The sequence below is a fragment of the Melitaea cinxia genome, chromosome 25 (assembly GCF_905220565.1).
Source record: "Melitaea cinxia chromosome 25, ilMelCinx1.1, whole genome shotgun sequence".
Taxonomy (NCBI): Eukaryota; Metazoa; Arthropoda; class Insecta; order Lepidoptera; family Nymphalidae; genus Melitaea; species Melitaea cinxia.
Window position 1 is genome coordinate 7,337,427 of NC_059418.1, and position 16,250 is coordinate 7,353,676.

Consider the following 16,250-nt stretch of genomic DNA (forward strand, 5'->3'; position numbering starts at 1 on the left):
TACCTAAAACGTTTAACTTCCTTATCTAAAAGCAATCGTAGAGCACAGCAGTAAGAATTTTGTTAAAAATCTAGGGCAGTCTGACTTGGAAATTACCTTCCAGAAATTTTAGTGGGTTTCCACCTAATAAAAGAAAGCTACATTGTTCCTGACTATGCCATAAAACCGTGCAACACATGTTGCTTACGATCGCCTTCAATAGAGACATATGATTCGTGGTCGCGATCCTCATCATTGAGGGAACGAGGAAAAAGAAGAAGAATGCCATAAAAAGCACGTTTTTGAATTCATAGGTAATTCGCAAATTTATTTACTTTTTTTCTTGTTTAAATGCAAAAACGAAATAAAAGTCAAGATAAGTAAATGGAAATGTTTATTAATAAATCAAAGATTTAATTAAACAGTTAACAAGAGCCACTGCAAGGGCCTGCTCCAGCACCATCGCCTCTAGCACCCCCAGAACCACTGCCAGCCCCCGCGCCAGCACCACTGCCTCCAGCACCCCCAGAACCACTGCCAGCCCCCGCGCCAGCACCACCGCCTCCAGCACCCCCAGAGCCACTACCAGCTCCGGCGCCAGAACCACCGCCTCCAGCAGCCCCAGAACCACTGCCAGCCCCTGCGCCAGCACCACCGCCTCCAGCACCCCCAGAACCACTGCCAGCACCTGCTCCAGCACCACCGCCTCCAGCACCTCCAGAACCACTGCCAGCCCCCGCGCCAGCACCACCGCCTCCAGCACCCCCAGAGCCACTACCAGCCCCGGCGCCAGAACCACCGCCTCCAGTTTTTTTAGCACGACTATGCCCAAATGTTTCAGAATCACTCTCAGCCACAGATAAGCCCAGACCTCCGCCAAGTCCCTTGGATTCTTCAGATTCGTAATCTGTAAGCAAAATTTGTTATTAATTAATACACAAAATAGTTAAAAATAAAATCTGAGAGATGATTCATAGAATGCATAATAACAAAGATTTGATCTTTTACTGTAAAGTAATGCATAATATTGCTGTGTGGTTCCGGCAGTGAAGAATATAGCCACCCCCTCTCTTCCCGTGGGTGTCGTAAGAGGTGACTAAGGGTAACACAGTTCTACTACCACCTTGGAACTTAAAAAGCCTTAAGATGGCGGGATAACCATGTACATGCTGGTTTTGAAACACACAGGCCAAAGACAGGCAGCAGCGGCTTCGGTGCGACAAAGCCAGCCCTGCGGTCACCAACCCGCCTGCCCAGCGTGGTAACTATGGGCAACACACATGAGTTTACGCCATTTTTGGCGCGAACTTGTGAATTTCTATGTCCAACAGTGGACTGTGATAGGCTGAAGTGATGAAATGCAATTAAAAAAGGGTATTTTTATATCAAACAAGCGTACGGTCCACCCCATAATAAGTGATTACCGTAGCTTATAGACGCGTGCACACCAGAAGCATCGTAAGCGCGTTGCCTACCTTACACCTGGTATTTCCAGAAGCTCTGGCTACCTTACTCATCATAGCAATACAACTTAAGAGAACCACTTAAGAGAAGTGGTATTGGGCTGCGATATTCTCTAAGGTTAAGTTACCCTTCTCTAGCTACAGCTCATTCTGATAAAACAATCTAACTTCAAATTAAAACCATAAAACATTCTATAGTATTTTAAATTATATGGTACAAATTAAAGATAACTTACCCGTGGAGTCAACAGCCATTACGACCTGCGAAAATAATAAAAATGAATAAATGAAAACTTGGGATTCGTTTCTGAATTCTAAAATTTTTCTTACAACTTGTCCTTGTTTATAATGTTGATGGTGATACCAATAATATACTACTTGAATATACTTTATTAGACCAATTATACATGTAATATGTGAACTACAGATTTATTATGATATCATACATTCGCTATACCCGTGCGAATAATTTGCACTATATAAGTATAATAATTAGCACTTTAAAAAATTAAAAAAAAAAAGTATTAATACGTGAGTTGATTTGAAATTGAGCAAATATTTACCGACCGCTAATCATGTTGACGTTGTTTCCAAATTAAAGCCGTTGTATAAATAATTTTAGTAATTAATTAATTAACAATAATTGTATTTTCTTGCAAGCGAAAAAAAACCGACTTCAATTACATCGACAAGTAATACAACGTAGATGGACGAAAAAATAGTCAAGTAAACTGCGCGTTATTAAAGATTACTCAAAAAGTAGTTATCAGATCTCGATAAAATTAAAGTGTGACCACATGATAAATATCAGCTTTCGATTAAATTAAAAGTTATCAAAATCGGTACACCCAGTAAAAAGTTATTGCAGATTTTTGAGAGTTTTCCTCGATTTCTCTAGGATTCCATCATCAAATCCCGATTTCTTTATCATGGTACCAAACTAGGGATATCTAATTTTCAACAAAAAAGAATTATCAAAATCGGTACATCCAGTAAAAAGTTATGTGGTATAATACAACGTAGGTCGACGAAAAAAGCGTCAAGTAAAACGCATTATTCTCCTTGCTAGAAAGACAACTAAAAGAAGTTAAAAACTTTGACATTAATAAATATATAAGACGTACAGTTCGTCAACAAATATGTACCTATTTAGTTCAACTGTCTGGATTTAATTTTATACTACTAAGCAAACAATTGTACTGTTTGCCTGATGGTTAGCGGTTATAGTAGTTATCGACCGCCGCAACACCAAAAGTATATGAATGCGCGTTGCTGACCCTACATCCAGCCGTCGACACTTCACAGTACGTTAGAGGACGAGTCTCACGTAACCGAGGAGCGAAAAAGAAAGATGGCGCTATGGCAGCAGCCACAAGTTTATCCACAGATCCCAAAATAAATAGAGACAATCAATGACAATAAATGATTATATAGCGGACACAGCACATTCCCAGGAGCTCTTGTTACCTTATTCACTAAAGGAACACGATACTAATTGAGAGAAGTATTATTTAGATGTGATATTTGGAAAGGTTGAAGTAGTCTACCAGTCAAGCTCTTCCAGATTTTAAGCAATATTTATATCTGCTGCGACTTTTCTCATAAAACAACTCCCTCGCGGTGTAGAATAAATATTTTTGATTGCTTGTCTACAACTGATAACTTGATCAGACTATTTTCACCAATATGTGCAGTATGTCCTGTCGACTCCCGAAACAGCACAGTAGGAAGTACTTTGCTTAAAAATTGACAGCTGTAGAAGTACCTTAACTTGTCAGAAGATCACAGCAAACGATACTGCTACCAAGTAATTTTATGTCCCTGTGGTTGCGCTTACCACCAAGCGAATCATTGTTCGCCTTCCTAGTGGTATAAAAAAGGATTTTTTTTATAGAAGGGGGCAAACGGACACTTGGGTCACCTGGTGGTAAGTCCGTACCATCAATCCATCCAACATCCATAGGTACCCGCTACATCAGAGGATTAGCGGGCGCGTTGCCAGCCTTACGAATAAGAGTATGCTCTTTTTTTGACGGTCCCTAAGTCGTATCGGTTCGCAAATACCACCGTAGATAGCGGCTGGTTCCATATAGTGGTCATACGAGGCAGGAAATGGCATAAACATAAAAAAAAGAAAATATAAAAACTTCTTACCAATAGAGTCAACGATGCAATCATAAAGAACTTCATGGTGGGTTTTTTTTGGATCGCTTCCTCGTGTTGTTCCTCTGCAAATGAAATTGAATTCCTAATTACTGTTTATATATCTGAAACAAAAAAAATACATCGCGAAAGCTGCACAAACAATGACACGTTCAGTATTTACACATCTTTTATTTTACCTTTTTAATATTTTATTAAACTTTTAATTGAATGACAAATACTATTTATAAGAAATAGTCGTTATAGTTTTTAATATTAGAGTTTAAAATGCTTTAATTATTTTCGAATTACTGTATGGCATTATGACCTTGAAGCGAAGCAGCAAAACGCCGGAAACGTTTTTATTTAATCTTTGGCTTCTGTGACAAGTGACACAAGTCGAAAATCATCCTTTTACAGGAGACAAGATTTCAATAAATTTGAGTGTCTGTAACAATTTGAGTGTGTGTAAAACAAATGAACCGCTCATCCGATGGTAAGCGATTACCGTAGCTTATAGACTGGAACACCAAAAGCATCGCAAACGCTCTGGTCAACTTACTCACCAACAGGAACACAACACTGCTTGAAAACAGTATTATTTTGCTGTGATCTTCTGTAAGGTCGAGGTACTATCCCAGTCGGGCTGCTCCGTATTTTGAGCAGGAAATTTCCTGCTGTGCCCTACCTCATTACTACGCGAGTAGAATTTTTTTGTTATATCACTTTGTAAAAAAATCTGTAAGCTTAGTAGATATCATATCGTAAATTGGAAAAAAATATTTGTTATTTTTTTCTGTTAAAACCCTTGTTAAAACCACCAAACGGTTATATGTATTACTAGCTGTGCCCGCGACTTCGTCCGCGTGGAATTAAAAAAAAATATCGTTCAACTCGCAGAGTTACAAAATAAAAATATTTCTAAAATAAATATTACACCAGCTATCTGCCAGTGAAAGTCCCGTAAAAATCAGTGTAGCCATTTCAGAGATTAGCAGGAACAAACAGACAGATAGACGAAAATTGTAAAAAATGTCATTTCGGTATATGTACCGTGTATACATCCCTATGCATTTAGTAAAAAACGGTTATTTTAATATTACAAACAGACACTCCAATTTTTGTACAGATAATTCGACTTATACATCATTTCATCACAGGAGGCACAGAGCATTTTATTCTATTAGCTAAGTATATATATCTATAATATATATAAACGCGAAAGGTCATTCATCACGAAATCTCCGAAACTATAACACCTACAAACTTGAAATTTGGCAGGTAGGCTCCTTATAGGAAGTAGACATCCGCTAAGAACGGATTTTACGAAACTCAACCCCTAAGGGGGTAAAATGGGGGTTGGAAGTTTGTATGAGAGTCCCATGTTTTTGACGTAAGAGACTTGAAATTTAAAATGTAAGCTCTATAGATAGATGGTGAAAAAGTGTCCAAATAATATATCTTTAGAAATCAACCCCTTTTTGGGGTTAGTTTATATTAGTTAGTTTGAGAAGCATTTCAAGTGAGTAAAATAAAAAAATAATTTGCGTTAAACATGTTAATAGTAATGTATATCTTCATAACCACGCGGACGTAGTCGCGGGCAACAGTTAGTGTATTATAAAACAAAGTCCCCAAAAGTGTATGTGATCGATTCGCTCAAAACCTACTGAACAGATTTTCATGCGGTTTCACCATTGGAGAGAGGGATCCACCATTGGCAAGAAGAAGGTTTACGGAACGGCTAAGCCGATTTTGACGAGAGTTTCACTGGAAGTTTGCCGGGAAAACTTTGTGACACACTAATTTCAACGCGGGCGAAGCCGCGGGCACAGCTAGTATATATATATATATATATATATATATATATATATATATATACGACTTTTTTCATCGTTACCGTCCCTGTAAATAGGTTTATGATAATACACGTAGGTAGTTTATAGGTCTGTGTGCTTAGAACTTCCTGTACGTACCATTTAAAAATTAATATACGTATCTAATCAAAATCAATGTCAAAAAATTAAAAAACAAAGCTTAGACTAAAATTATGTGGTACCATGGGACACCAGGTAGGAACGAAGTTCCTTCGGATAGTATAGAAGCAACACGATTTGAAAAAAAATGGATGTTGAATTTTATATATATTTTCTAGTTCTTGATTTTTTTTTAATTTTGTTGATTGGTTTTTAATTAAGTACATAAAAGTATTTAGGAAATTTAGTATTTTAGAAAATAACAAATACCGTAAAATAAAATAAATCAAACAAAATAATGATAATTATTATTATAATTCAAACTATTAAGTGAAATAAAAAACATGTCTTTATTTATTTTTGTTGACAGTATAAAATTACACAAAATTTTTTAAAAAAAGTTTACTAGTAACATTTTAGTTTTACAAACGTCATAACAGTCGAGTGACTGATATTACGTCACTTCCGTTATATATTTTTCTTACGGTTTTAGTATCACATTTTTTCAGTTTGGTCGCCCAGCCAAATGTCAAGCCTGCTGTAAGGAACTTCGTTCCAAAATTCAAATCTTCCACCCCATTTTTTGCCCAGAGAATCGGCATAGCGATTCAACGGGGAAATGCTGCCAGCATTCTTGGTACCATTCCACGCGGATATGATTTGTAGCGTAACTACCTGTAAATATTTAGTTCTTAAGTTGTGAATTGTAAATATTTTAAAATAAAACAATTAAAAAATTTAGTCCGCTAAATCAAAAATAACTTTATTCAAATAGAATTCAAAAAGCACCTTCGAATCGTCATGTTACAAATTAAAAAAAAAAAATTAAGTGGTCAATATTTTTAAATAAATCGAAAACTTCTCGTTAGATCTGTATCAAATTTAAATAGAACCACAGGAAATGCACCAGCTATCGAATAAAAAAAAAGTATCATCAAAATACCTACAAATAAAAAAATACAGTCGAATTGAGAATTTCTTTTTTCATTCGGTTAAGAAAAAATACTCCACTTAATAATTTTCACAAATATTGACCTAAATATAAAGAAAAGTTGCAAACATTACGCTAAGACCACAAAGAAAGCTAACGAATTTTTTATTTAACTACCTTGTATTTTACAAGGTTGCCAGACGACTTCATATGATCTGACTTTTATTTGTTCAATTGTTAGTACATTTCCACTGAAAGATGTTAGACTTTGTGCAAATAGTTTCAATGGCTGTTTATACTTCTTTATCACCTTGAATACGTAAAAATAAAAACACCCCTAATATTATTACAAACTAGCTGTGCCCGTGACTTCGTCCGCGTGAAATTAAAAAAAAAAATTATTGTTCAGTTCACAGAGTTATAAAATATATAAATTTCTAAAATAAAAGTAGCCTAAGTTACTTCTTATCAAATCAGCTATCTGCCAGCGAAAGTGCCATCAAAAGCGGTTCAGCTGTTTCAGAGATTAGCTGGAACAAACAGGCAGACAGACAAAAAATTATAAAAATGTTATTTTGGCATATCTATCGTGTATACATCATATGCATTTAGTAAAAAGAGGTTATTTTAATATTACAAACAGACACTCCAATTTTATTTATTTGTATAGATGTATTTTGTACAAGTATGAGTAGTAGTAATAATTTATTTTATAACAGCACTACCTACCCTCATCACTTCAGCCTATGTCAGTCCACTGCTGGACATAGGCCTCCCTAATTTCGCGCCAGACATCCCGGTTTTCCGCAATCCTCATCCAGCCTATACCGGCAATCTTACGTAGATCGTCGGTCCAACGGGCCGGAGGACGTCCCAAACTGCGTTTGCGAAGACGCGGTCTCCACTCCAGGACCCGTCTACTCCAACGGCCATCGGTTCTGTGACACAGATGACCAGCCCACTGCCACTTGAACTTGCTAATTCTGTGGGCTATGTCAGTTACTTTCGTTCTCTCACGGATAGTCTCATTCCTAACCCTATCTATGAGAGAAACCCCAAGCAAAGCCCGTTACATTGCACGTTGCTCGACTTTCAATTTGTGAAGACTGGCCCTTCGTCAGTGTCCACGTCGCGGCTCCGTATGTTAACATAGATAAGACGCAATGCTCGAAGACTTTTATCTTCAAGCATTGCGGAATCTTCGAAGTGAATACTCGAGGAAGCCTGCCAAACGCCGCTCAGCCCTACTGGAACCTCCTGTCAGCCTCCCACCTTGAAGTTGTTGCGGCCTAGTTGGATAGTATGGCCTAGGTAAATATAATACCGTACGTAATACCATCGACCGACACCGGTCTCGGTATGACTTGATTGTTAAACATAATTTTTGTCTAACTACCTACCCTTTTCCGAGCTAATAATAATTTTAACCTTCCTTTACTTAGGTTGTCTAGAAGAAATGGCTAAATTGCCATAAATCTGCCTATTGTACTTCACAGTATAGATAAATAAATAAAAATAAATAAATATTACTACACTCTATAGTTTGTAATGAAATTTGGTACGCCGTTCGTAGATAGCTGGTGATCAGGAAACAACACTTGTCCTCCCGACCAAATTAATTAGGTACATTAAGTGGTGCGGTGTACTCGCCTTAATGAAAGTAGCAGATACGACCTTTTGAAGTAAAAATTCTTTACGCACGCTTGGACTTGGGAAGTAAGCTGGTGAATGAGTAACGAGAGCGTTACGAAAATTGTGATCGAGCGAAGCGAACGGAACAAGAGACAGAGGCGCGAGTACACATTTTCTTTCCCTCTTTTTCTCATAGCCAGCTACGTCTCGTATATCTAAGACATAGTGCAGGCCTACTGTGCAGAAGTTTTACTTTAGTCGTGTGGTCTAAAGCACACTCGTTTTATCTTTTTTTTTTCTTTTAACTTGCTTAGTTCCCAGTCAGCTAGACTTATTTTGTTGATTTAGCCTAAAATATTTCGCTGTTGTTGTATAGGCCTCTTTCTTCATGTTGAACTAACTGAGGTAGGGACAGTAAATATCCTGCTCAAAATCTGGAGCAGCCCGGTTGGGGAAGTACCTCGACCTTACAAAAGGTCACAGATAAATAATACTGCTCTCAATGAGTGTTGTGTTCCTGTGTGAGTAAGGTGACCAGGGCTTCTGGTGGGGATTGGGTTAGGGTCAATCAGGCATCTATAGGCAACGATATTCGCTAAACGTTTGTTGCCACAAGGGTTTCTGAGTTGGTACGACCAAAAAAAAGCGTAGTAACGCGCGCAGGGTACAGCTAGTTTGATATAAAAATTAGCTGACCCCGCAAACATTGTTTTGCCATATTATATTTTATTATATCGCCCGCCCATTATAACTTAGGGGTATTAAAAATAAATGTAGGCCCATTCTCAGACCTACCCGATATGCACACAAAATGTCATAAAATTCGGTTCATCCGTTTCGAAGGAGTATTGTAACTAATATTTTGACATAAGAATTTTATAGATAAGCTAAGACAAGCTGACCCAACCAACAACCGCTCCGGCTTCGCACGGGTATAAAATATATAGCCTATGTCATTCACTGAAAAAATGATTAAAATCGATCCAGTAGTTTTGATTTATTCATTACTGAATGCATAAAATAAACGCGTCCGATCGCTGCTAAATTCAAAGTGCTACAGGGACAGCCGCGTCCTCCGACGCGCTATTTGTAGGCACGCTCCCGCCGGCCCGGCCGGACGGACCCGCCGCAAACGCTACGTCCCGCAATTTTTAAATCTGTAATATCTTCGAAAATATTCATTTAAATCATATGCTGCAAAGAGCCATATAATTTATTTTTTATTTTATTTATTTATTCTTAATGTACACCGAAATACAGACACACATATAAAGAAAGATACAATAGAAGATGTACAAAGGCGATCTTATCGCTAAATAGCGATTTCTTCCAGATAACCTTTGGGTACAGGACACGATACAGTAGCAGCGGTTAAGGTGTGCAAATTAAGGAGTAAGGATCAATTATAAATAGATAAAAACTACGATATGATAAACTTACATAATTATTAAAAAAGAAAAAAAAAAAAACATATAAATAAGTAAATATTTTAGTATATAATGTATGAAACACATATATACACACATAAATACATACATACATACATACATACATATAAAATACACATACATAATTACATTGAGGCATACATATATCTAAATAGTAATATGCATAAAAAAAAAAAATTAGATACATAAAATATACAGTAACAATAATTATTTACAAATAGTAATATATAAATATCATATAAACAAATGTTATTAACGATATGTAGATAGAAAATGTTTTTTAACACGTCGTTTAAAAATATCAATCGACTCTGCTTGGCGAATGTCTCGCGGGAGGGCATTCCACAGTTTTACGGCCTTAACACAAAAAGATTTGCTGTAACATAGACTGTGCGATATAGGATGTTTAAGTCTGTTGTCACCCTGAGAACGAAGGCCTAACGTACTGGGCACGTCCGAGCCAAGAAAAGTAAAACATTTTTTTAGGTATGGGGGAGTAGTGGGATGGAAAAGGATAGAGTAGAGAAAAGATAGAAGATGTAAGTTGCGGCGTTCTCTTATTTTAAGCCAGTTAAGCTGTGCTCGATAATCTGAGATATGATCGTACTTTCTTAAACCAAATATGAATCTGATGATCATGTTTTGAAATATATAAATCTATATTAAATCAACATTGCATTTAGGGTATTTAATTAGATAAAGATTAATGCTGTATTGGTTAAAATCGCTTTGAAAATTAGCCATTTGTCGTAAAAAGTAAATGACAAAAAAATGTTATTGTGAAATATTCATAAGAGATAGACATATACCATAGCGGAGTTTTCTGTAGACCTTTTCAATGTGTACAATACTTAGTACATTATTTTGATAAATCTCGTAGGGTTCAGGCTGCGTTTGCAATGTATGCAGAAAAAATGTAATTATTTACGACATCACATTAGAAACCTCAAAAATAACAGTATTTCTCGACTATTTAATGGATATGATTATACATATAAACCTTTCTCTTCAGTCACTCTATCTATGAAAAAAAACCGCATCAAAATCCGTTGCGTAGTTTTAAAGATTTAAGCATACATAGTGACGTAGGGACATAGGGATACAGAAAGCGACTTTGTTTTACACTATGTAGTGATTATTTATTTATTTTCCTGCAGTCCACGGCAGAGTGGTGTGTTGACGACGGGATCGTCGCCGAGCCATATGCCGTGCCTCTTTGCCCACAATGGGCGGGAGACACCGAGGGCTTTGTGGCGATCTTGGTAAGGCCTGGAGCAGGACCCCCCCCTCGTCGTCAAGGCGAGGGGCCATGGGTATGTGGCAGCGGTTCGGGTAGGGGTGGCTTTCGCCGGAGTCTATTTCTCCCCGAAACGTGACCTCCCGGCCATGGAAAGGTTACTCGACGTTCTGGGGCCGATCTTGGGGCAGCTAGCTCCCCTTCATGTGTTCGTAGCCGGCGACCTCAACGCCAAGTCCACGGCTTGGGAGTACCCGGTTACGAACCTAAACGCGAGGAAGGTGGAGGAGTGGATGCTTGCTGTCGGACTGTCCCTACTCAATGTAGGGGCAGTCCAGACGTGCGTGCGTTGGTCGGGGGTTGTGTGGTTGACGTCACGTTCGCCACGCCGGCCATCGCACGCAGAGTGGAGAGGTGGAAGGTGGAGACGGAGGTGGAGACTCTCTCGGACCATCGATACATAAGGTTCGAGGTGTCTCCAGCTCCCGTCCGCCCGGCGTCGTCGTCGTCGTCAACGTCGTCTAGGGGACGTAGCCAGTTTCCGCGCTGGGCACTCTCCAAGCTATCCGAGAACTGGCAGAGGAAGTCGCTGGAGTCTCCCGTCGCTGTCGGATTTTGAGGTGAATGAGGCGGCTAACCGGCTCTGCGACGCATTCACTGCTGTCTGCAGAGGGGCCATGCCACTCACGAAGCGTCCACCCCTGTGACGGGCGCTCTACTGGTGGTCGGCTGAGATAGCCGGTCACCGGGTTGCCTGCAACGGGGCCAGGAGGCAATATACTCGGAGCAGGCGGAGACGCCCCCAGGACGTGGACAGAGACGACAGGCTGCGCAGGATCTACGTTGAAAAAAGGAAGATCTTGCAGTAGGCCATATGCCGAGCCAAGGAGATAGCCTGGCTGGTGTTAGTTGGGGGTCTGGAGGCTTGTAACTGCCGAGCGTCATCACCGCGATGCTCGACGAGGCCTCCCTCCACAGGCGCCGAACGGAGATGCGTAGGAGGCGCTACTTAATGCGCCTCCAGTAATGCCCCTGTGCCCGAGTCGGGCCGAGGTGGGAACCCGGTTCTGCTTGACACAGTGTCATCGGGGTCGGTATTTCACCCCCAAGTGCTGAAGCCGACATACGGCCTAGAACCGCCTACCCGGGCGTCCTGGATATCACCCGTAAATGAGTTCCCCTGCGATACCAAAAAAAGGAGCATTACCTCAAGCTTACAGAAGATCACAGTTAAATAACAACTAATTCATTAATCATTCATTAAATTAACTGCTTTCAAGTAGTGTCATGTTCCTGTGCAAGGTAGAGAGCTCGTGGACAGAGTCGAGGACAGGGTAGGCAACGCACGAGTCTTGCAGGCTTCCATAAGCTGCAGTATCCATTTACCACGCAGGTTGTTACAGAAGATAAACTTGATTAAGCAGACGTAGCTTAATAGCACTTACTACGGAATCCTAAAACATTAAAGTTTGCATAACATTCATATTTACTCGTACATTGTTTTAAATTTTTGATATAAAAACGAACGAAGTAATGAATTTTTCCTCAAACAGTCAGTCAGTTTCTATCAAAACAGTTTACGAAGAGGTTATTCAAAGATGAGGTTCTCAGTACTTCTATTACTGGCTGTAAGTACAAGGTACATTTATTTTTTGTATTTAATGTAAGCAAATAAATAACGAAGATAATAAATTTGCCAATAATTTCAAAATTATCAGATTGTTTTACATTTTTTTATATAAATTTTAGTAAAAATATTTTATTTTTATTAATTATTTTTAAATTTATTAATTTAGTTTGAAATTTAATCCGGTGGTAACTTAAAATGACTTCAGTATGTTAGCTGACCCAGAGAACTTCGAACCGATATTTTTTTTCTTTCGTAAATGTACCGATTTTTTTATCCCATTTATTAAAAATATCCCAGTCTCTGCAGTCCTTCGCAAGTTATGCGCGTACATATATTTGGAGGATTTATTTTTACTAGTGGTAGCTCAGTGGCCGAAATTTCGACCATAATTTAACCACAGACTTTAACTATAAACAAAAGAGTATATATGCTTGCGTGTGTCAAATTCATGGTAGTGTGTATAATGTTTTTTTTATCGAATTAATGTATTTTATAGGCATAATTTAAATATTAGCCTTCCTTTCTCCTATATTTATTAACTATAAATGTGCGAAATTTCATACTCCTCCATCCGCGCAATTTTGGTAAAAAGGAGTCCAAAGATTATGCCTCACCATGTTATTATACCCACATCACCGCGATGTCCGGAGCTCTACGACAGCTCGATTTTTGCGCTATTTCCTGCCACGCACGACCACTTTATGGAACCATAGGGACCTTCAAAAAAAGAGCATAATCCTATCTGAAAGGCCGGCAACGCACCTGCTAATCCTCTGATGTAGCTCTGTGGATTTTGTTTTTACTTACCACCAGGTGAGCCAAATGTCCGTTTGCCCCCTCTACTTAAAGAAAATGCTTCTCGCGTTAATATATACTTAGACTCGCTGTGCTCGACGCATTGTTAGATATAGCTCAAAAAGTACTTGTCAGATTACAGATCTCGAACAAATTTAAATAGGATCACATGACACGCACCACCTTTCGATTAAAAAAAACTAATCGAAATCGGTCCACCCAGTTAAAAGTTTTGAGGTAACATACATTAAAAAAATACAGTCGAATTGAGAACCTTCTCCTTTTTTCCAAGTCGGTTAAAAATGAGTAAATAACTTTAATAAATATTTATGTTTCAGGGTATTGTCGTGATGTCCTCACTAGCTCACGCAAGTAAGTATATTTTTTTAAGAAGGTCAAATAATCGTAGTTGATCCGGTACTAAGTTGATTGAAATTAACAAAGGACCACATGAATTACTTATTGCATTCACGTGTATTCGCTTTTCAATCGCTCTGCCACCTTTATGTTTGTTTAAACGTTTTTATTGCGATTATTATTTTTTAATTTAATTGTGAAAAACATCGTGAAGTTTTAAATACAGTTCATACCAACCAATACACGTGATTTTTGGGTATAACAGAGAGGGGTAGTCTAACCTTAGTAGATATCGCGCATATCCCCAGCGAAGGGTAGGGGTTCAAAGTTGTTGAAAATCAACGAATATAAAGATTATAAAAACAAATCATATTTTGCTAAATAATCTCACAATAAAAATTTGTAATTCTGTTGCAGACCCAAATTTCTTTAAAAAGAATTTGAAAAAAAAGATGATTGTGGCACAAAACCTGTGAACCCTAAGCCCGAGGATTGCAAACTTGAACACTACAAAACTAAACACCCCAATCCTGACAATTGTAAGCCTGGGCACCAGCCTACACCAGACAAGCTAAAAGACGTCAAGCCAGAAAAATGTGACGACAAAAAACCCGTTGTCAAAAAATCTGATGACTGCAAACTGGACAAAAAGTAACCTCACTAAATAAGTTATTGCTATTTCGATGTTTAGCTGCTGTACCATCAAAATCTATTCAATAACAAACTAAATTCGAGTTCTGCACGAAATTATCTTACAATAGTGATAGCGATACACATAACATTGCCCTTGCGAAATGATTGTGAAAGACTTATTAAGATGTTTAACTTGCAAAAGATTTATGGTGCCATTACGTAACAAACATGGAAACTAAATATAAATTCTTATTTCAAATTTATAAGTATAAAAAATAAACTATTTTTTATTAATTTTGTCCTTTCATTAAATTGCTTAATATCCATTATTTATTGCTTTGTATTAAGTAAATTATAGATGTTTTGGTATTTATTTAAATAAATTTATTTTGTAAAATGTATTTTTTTTATTCAAAAATGTTTTTTTTAACTAACCCGCGACGCAAAAAGGGGGTTGTTATAAATTTCACGTGTCTGTATGTCCGTCTGTCTGTCTGTCTGTGGCTCCGTAGCTCGCGAACGGATGAAGCGATTTCAATTTAGTTTTTTTTGTATGTTAGGTGAGTTACGGGCGAGATATATATAATATATAATAATAATAGCGAATATAATATATGATAGCGATAAATCAGTTGAGTCGTTTAAAAGTTGTGGGGGCTGAAAGTGGGGAAGAATAACCGAATGTCTGCAAATATAATCTAGTGGGGTCTCAAATGAAAGCGCATCACGTGCACATTACAAAATAATGTGTCCAATAAAATCGGTTGAGCCCCGAAAAAACTCTGGGGTTAAAAGTAGGGAAAATACCCAATATACTGCAGTATTCACCTCCGTTATCACACCGTAGTTATTCAATTTTTTGATTAAAATGTCTTTCAGCCCAACGAGTAAAGTTTAAAATGCAACCTATTGTTTCTGATTTATTTCGTAATAGATAGACCCTTGCGGAGTGAGTAAAATCATCGAGAAACGTAACGAAATATTTCCTACCATCCCATGTCTGACAGTCAATTGGACCACAAATATCAGTATGAATAATTTCTAGTGGTCTATTAGCTAAATGCCGTACAGTTTTGAAAGGAAGCCTACATAATTTAGCTTGATGACAAACTTCGCAGGACTTTGATACGAAGTCGGAACTAGACAGGTTTAAACCTACAATTTGCTGTTTCTCTAACATTGCTCAAATGAGCTAACCGTCTATGCCAAATACTTTCACTTTCAACCAGCAACGCCGAGGCAGTTGGAAAAATTGCATTTAGAAGTTATTGTTTCTATGCGCTACTAGTACTTTTCACTCTTCTTTCTTTACTACTGCTACATTTGTATAGAAAATTATTTTAAAATCTCTGTCTGTTAAGCTGCTAACCGAAATAATATTTTTAGCAATCTTAGGCACATGTAGCACTCCTTCTAAAGTACAGGTGTCAGTAATACAACTACCAGTTGCTTCTGCATTAATCATCATATTATCAGCGCAAGCTATAGGTGTATTTAAAGATTTCAAATTGTATAAAAGTGAACTATCTTTAAACATATGTGATGTAGCACCAGAATCTAAAACAGCGTCTATACTCACATTATTTGGTTTATGATTATTACTGCTTCTATTATTTCTTTTAAAACATCTATCCGTAGTATGGCCAGGTCTCTTACAAAAAGAGCAGAAAAAATTTAAAGTTTTATTTTTATTGCAATCACAAGTTTTTTGTTTTTTAAAATATTTTCAAAACCCGGAGCAATTATTTTCAAAGTATTCTTTTGTTTCCAGCTATGGTAATTAGAATCTTTTGACAACGATGGTTTGATGGGCTTGTCCATCTTTGTAAATTTCTTCGCAGCTGTCACTTTTGCTCAAAAAATTGGAAAAACACCAAAAATATAAATATTTATAGGCCCATAACCTCTTGAATGGTAGATGAGGCTAATGGGATCACTTTGAAACCAAAAGGACACTTTGAAACCAAAAGAAGACTGATTAGTAAACTATTTATTTTAACTTAAACATTTTGAATTTTTTTATTTTT

At 37.7% G+C, this 16,250-nt stretch overlaps 1 protein-coding gene across 1 annotated transcript; it reads right to left on the bottom strand.

The window, feature by feature from the left end:
* Positions 1 to 404: 404 nt before the first annotated feature.
* Positions 405 to 12,190, bottom strand: LOC123666086 (glycine-rich cell wall structural protein-like). The gene is made up of 6 exons (XM_045600293.1): positions 12,079 to 12,190; positions 11,187 to 11,413; positions 6,669 to 6,801; positions 3,597 to 3,670; positions 1,679 to 1,703; positions 405 to 886 (listed from the first exon to the last, which is right to left on the bottom strand). Exons 1-6 carry the CDS (start codon positions 12,188 to 12,190, stop codon positions 405 to 407), a joined length of 1,053 nt encoding a protein of 350 aa, XP_045456249.1.
* Positions 12,191 to 16,250: the final 4,060 nt, after the last annotated feature.

Coding starts and splice junctions, on each gene's coding strand:
- LOC123666086 (XM_045600293.1), bottom strand. CDS start 12,190: ATGGATACTGCAGCTTATGGAAGCCTGCAAGACTCGTGCGTTGCCTAC. Junction 11,414..12,078: donor CATGACACTACTTGAAAGCA/GTTAATTTAATG, acceptor AAAATCCGACAG/CGACGGGAGACTCCAGCGAC. Junction 887..1,678: donor AATGGCTGTTGACTCCACGG/GTAAGTTATCTT, acceptor TTTTGCTTACAG/ATTACGAATCTGAAGAATCC.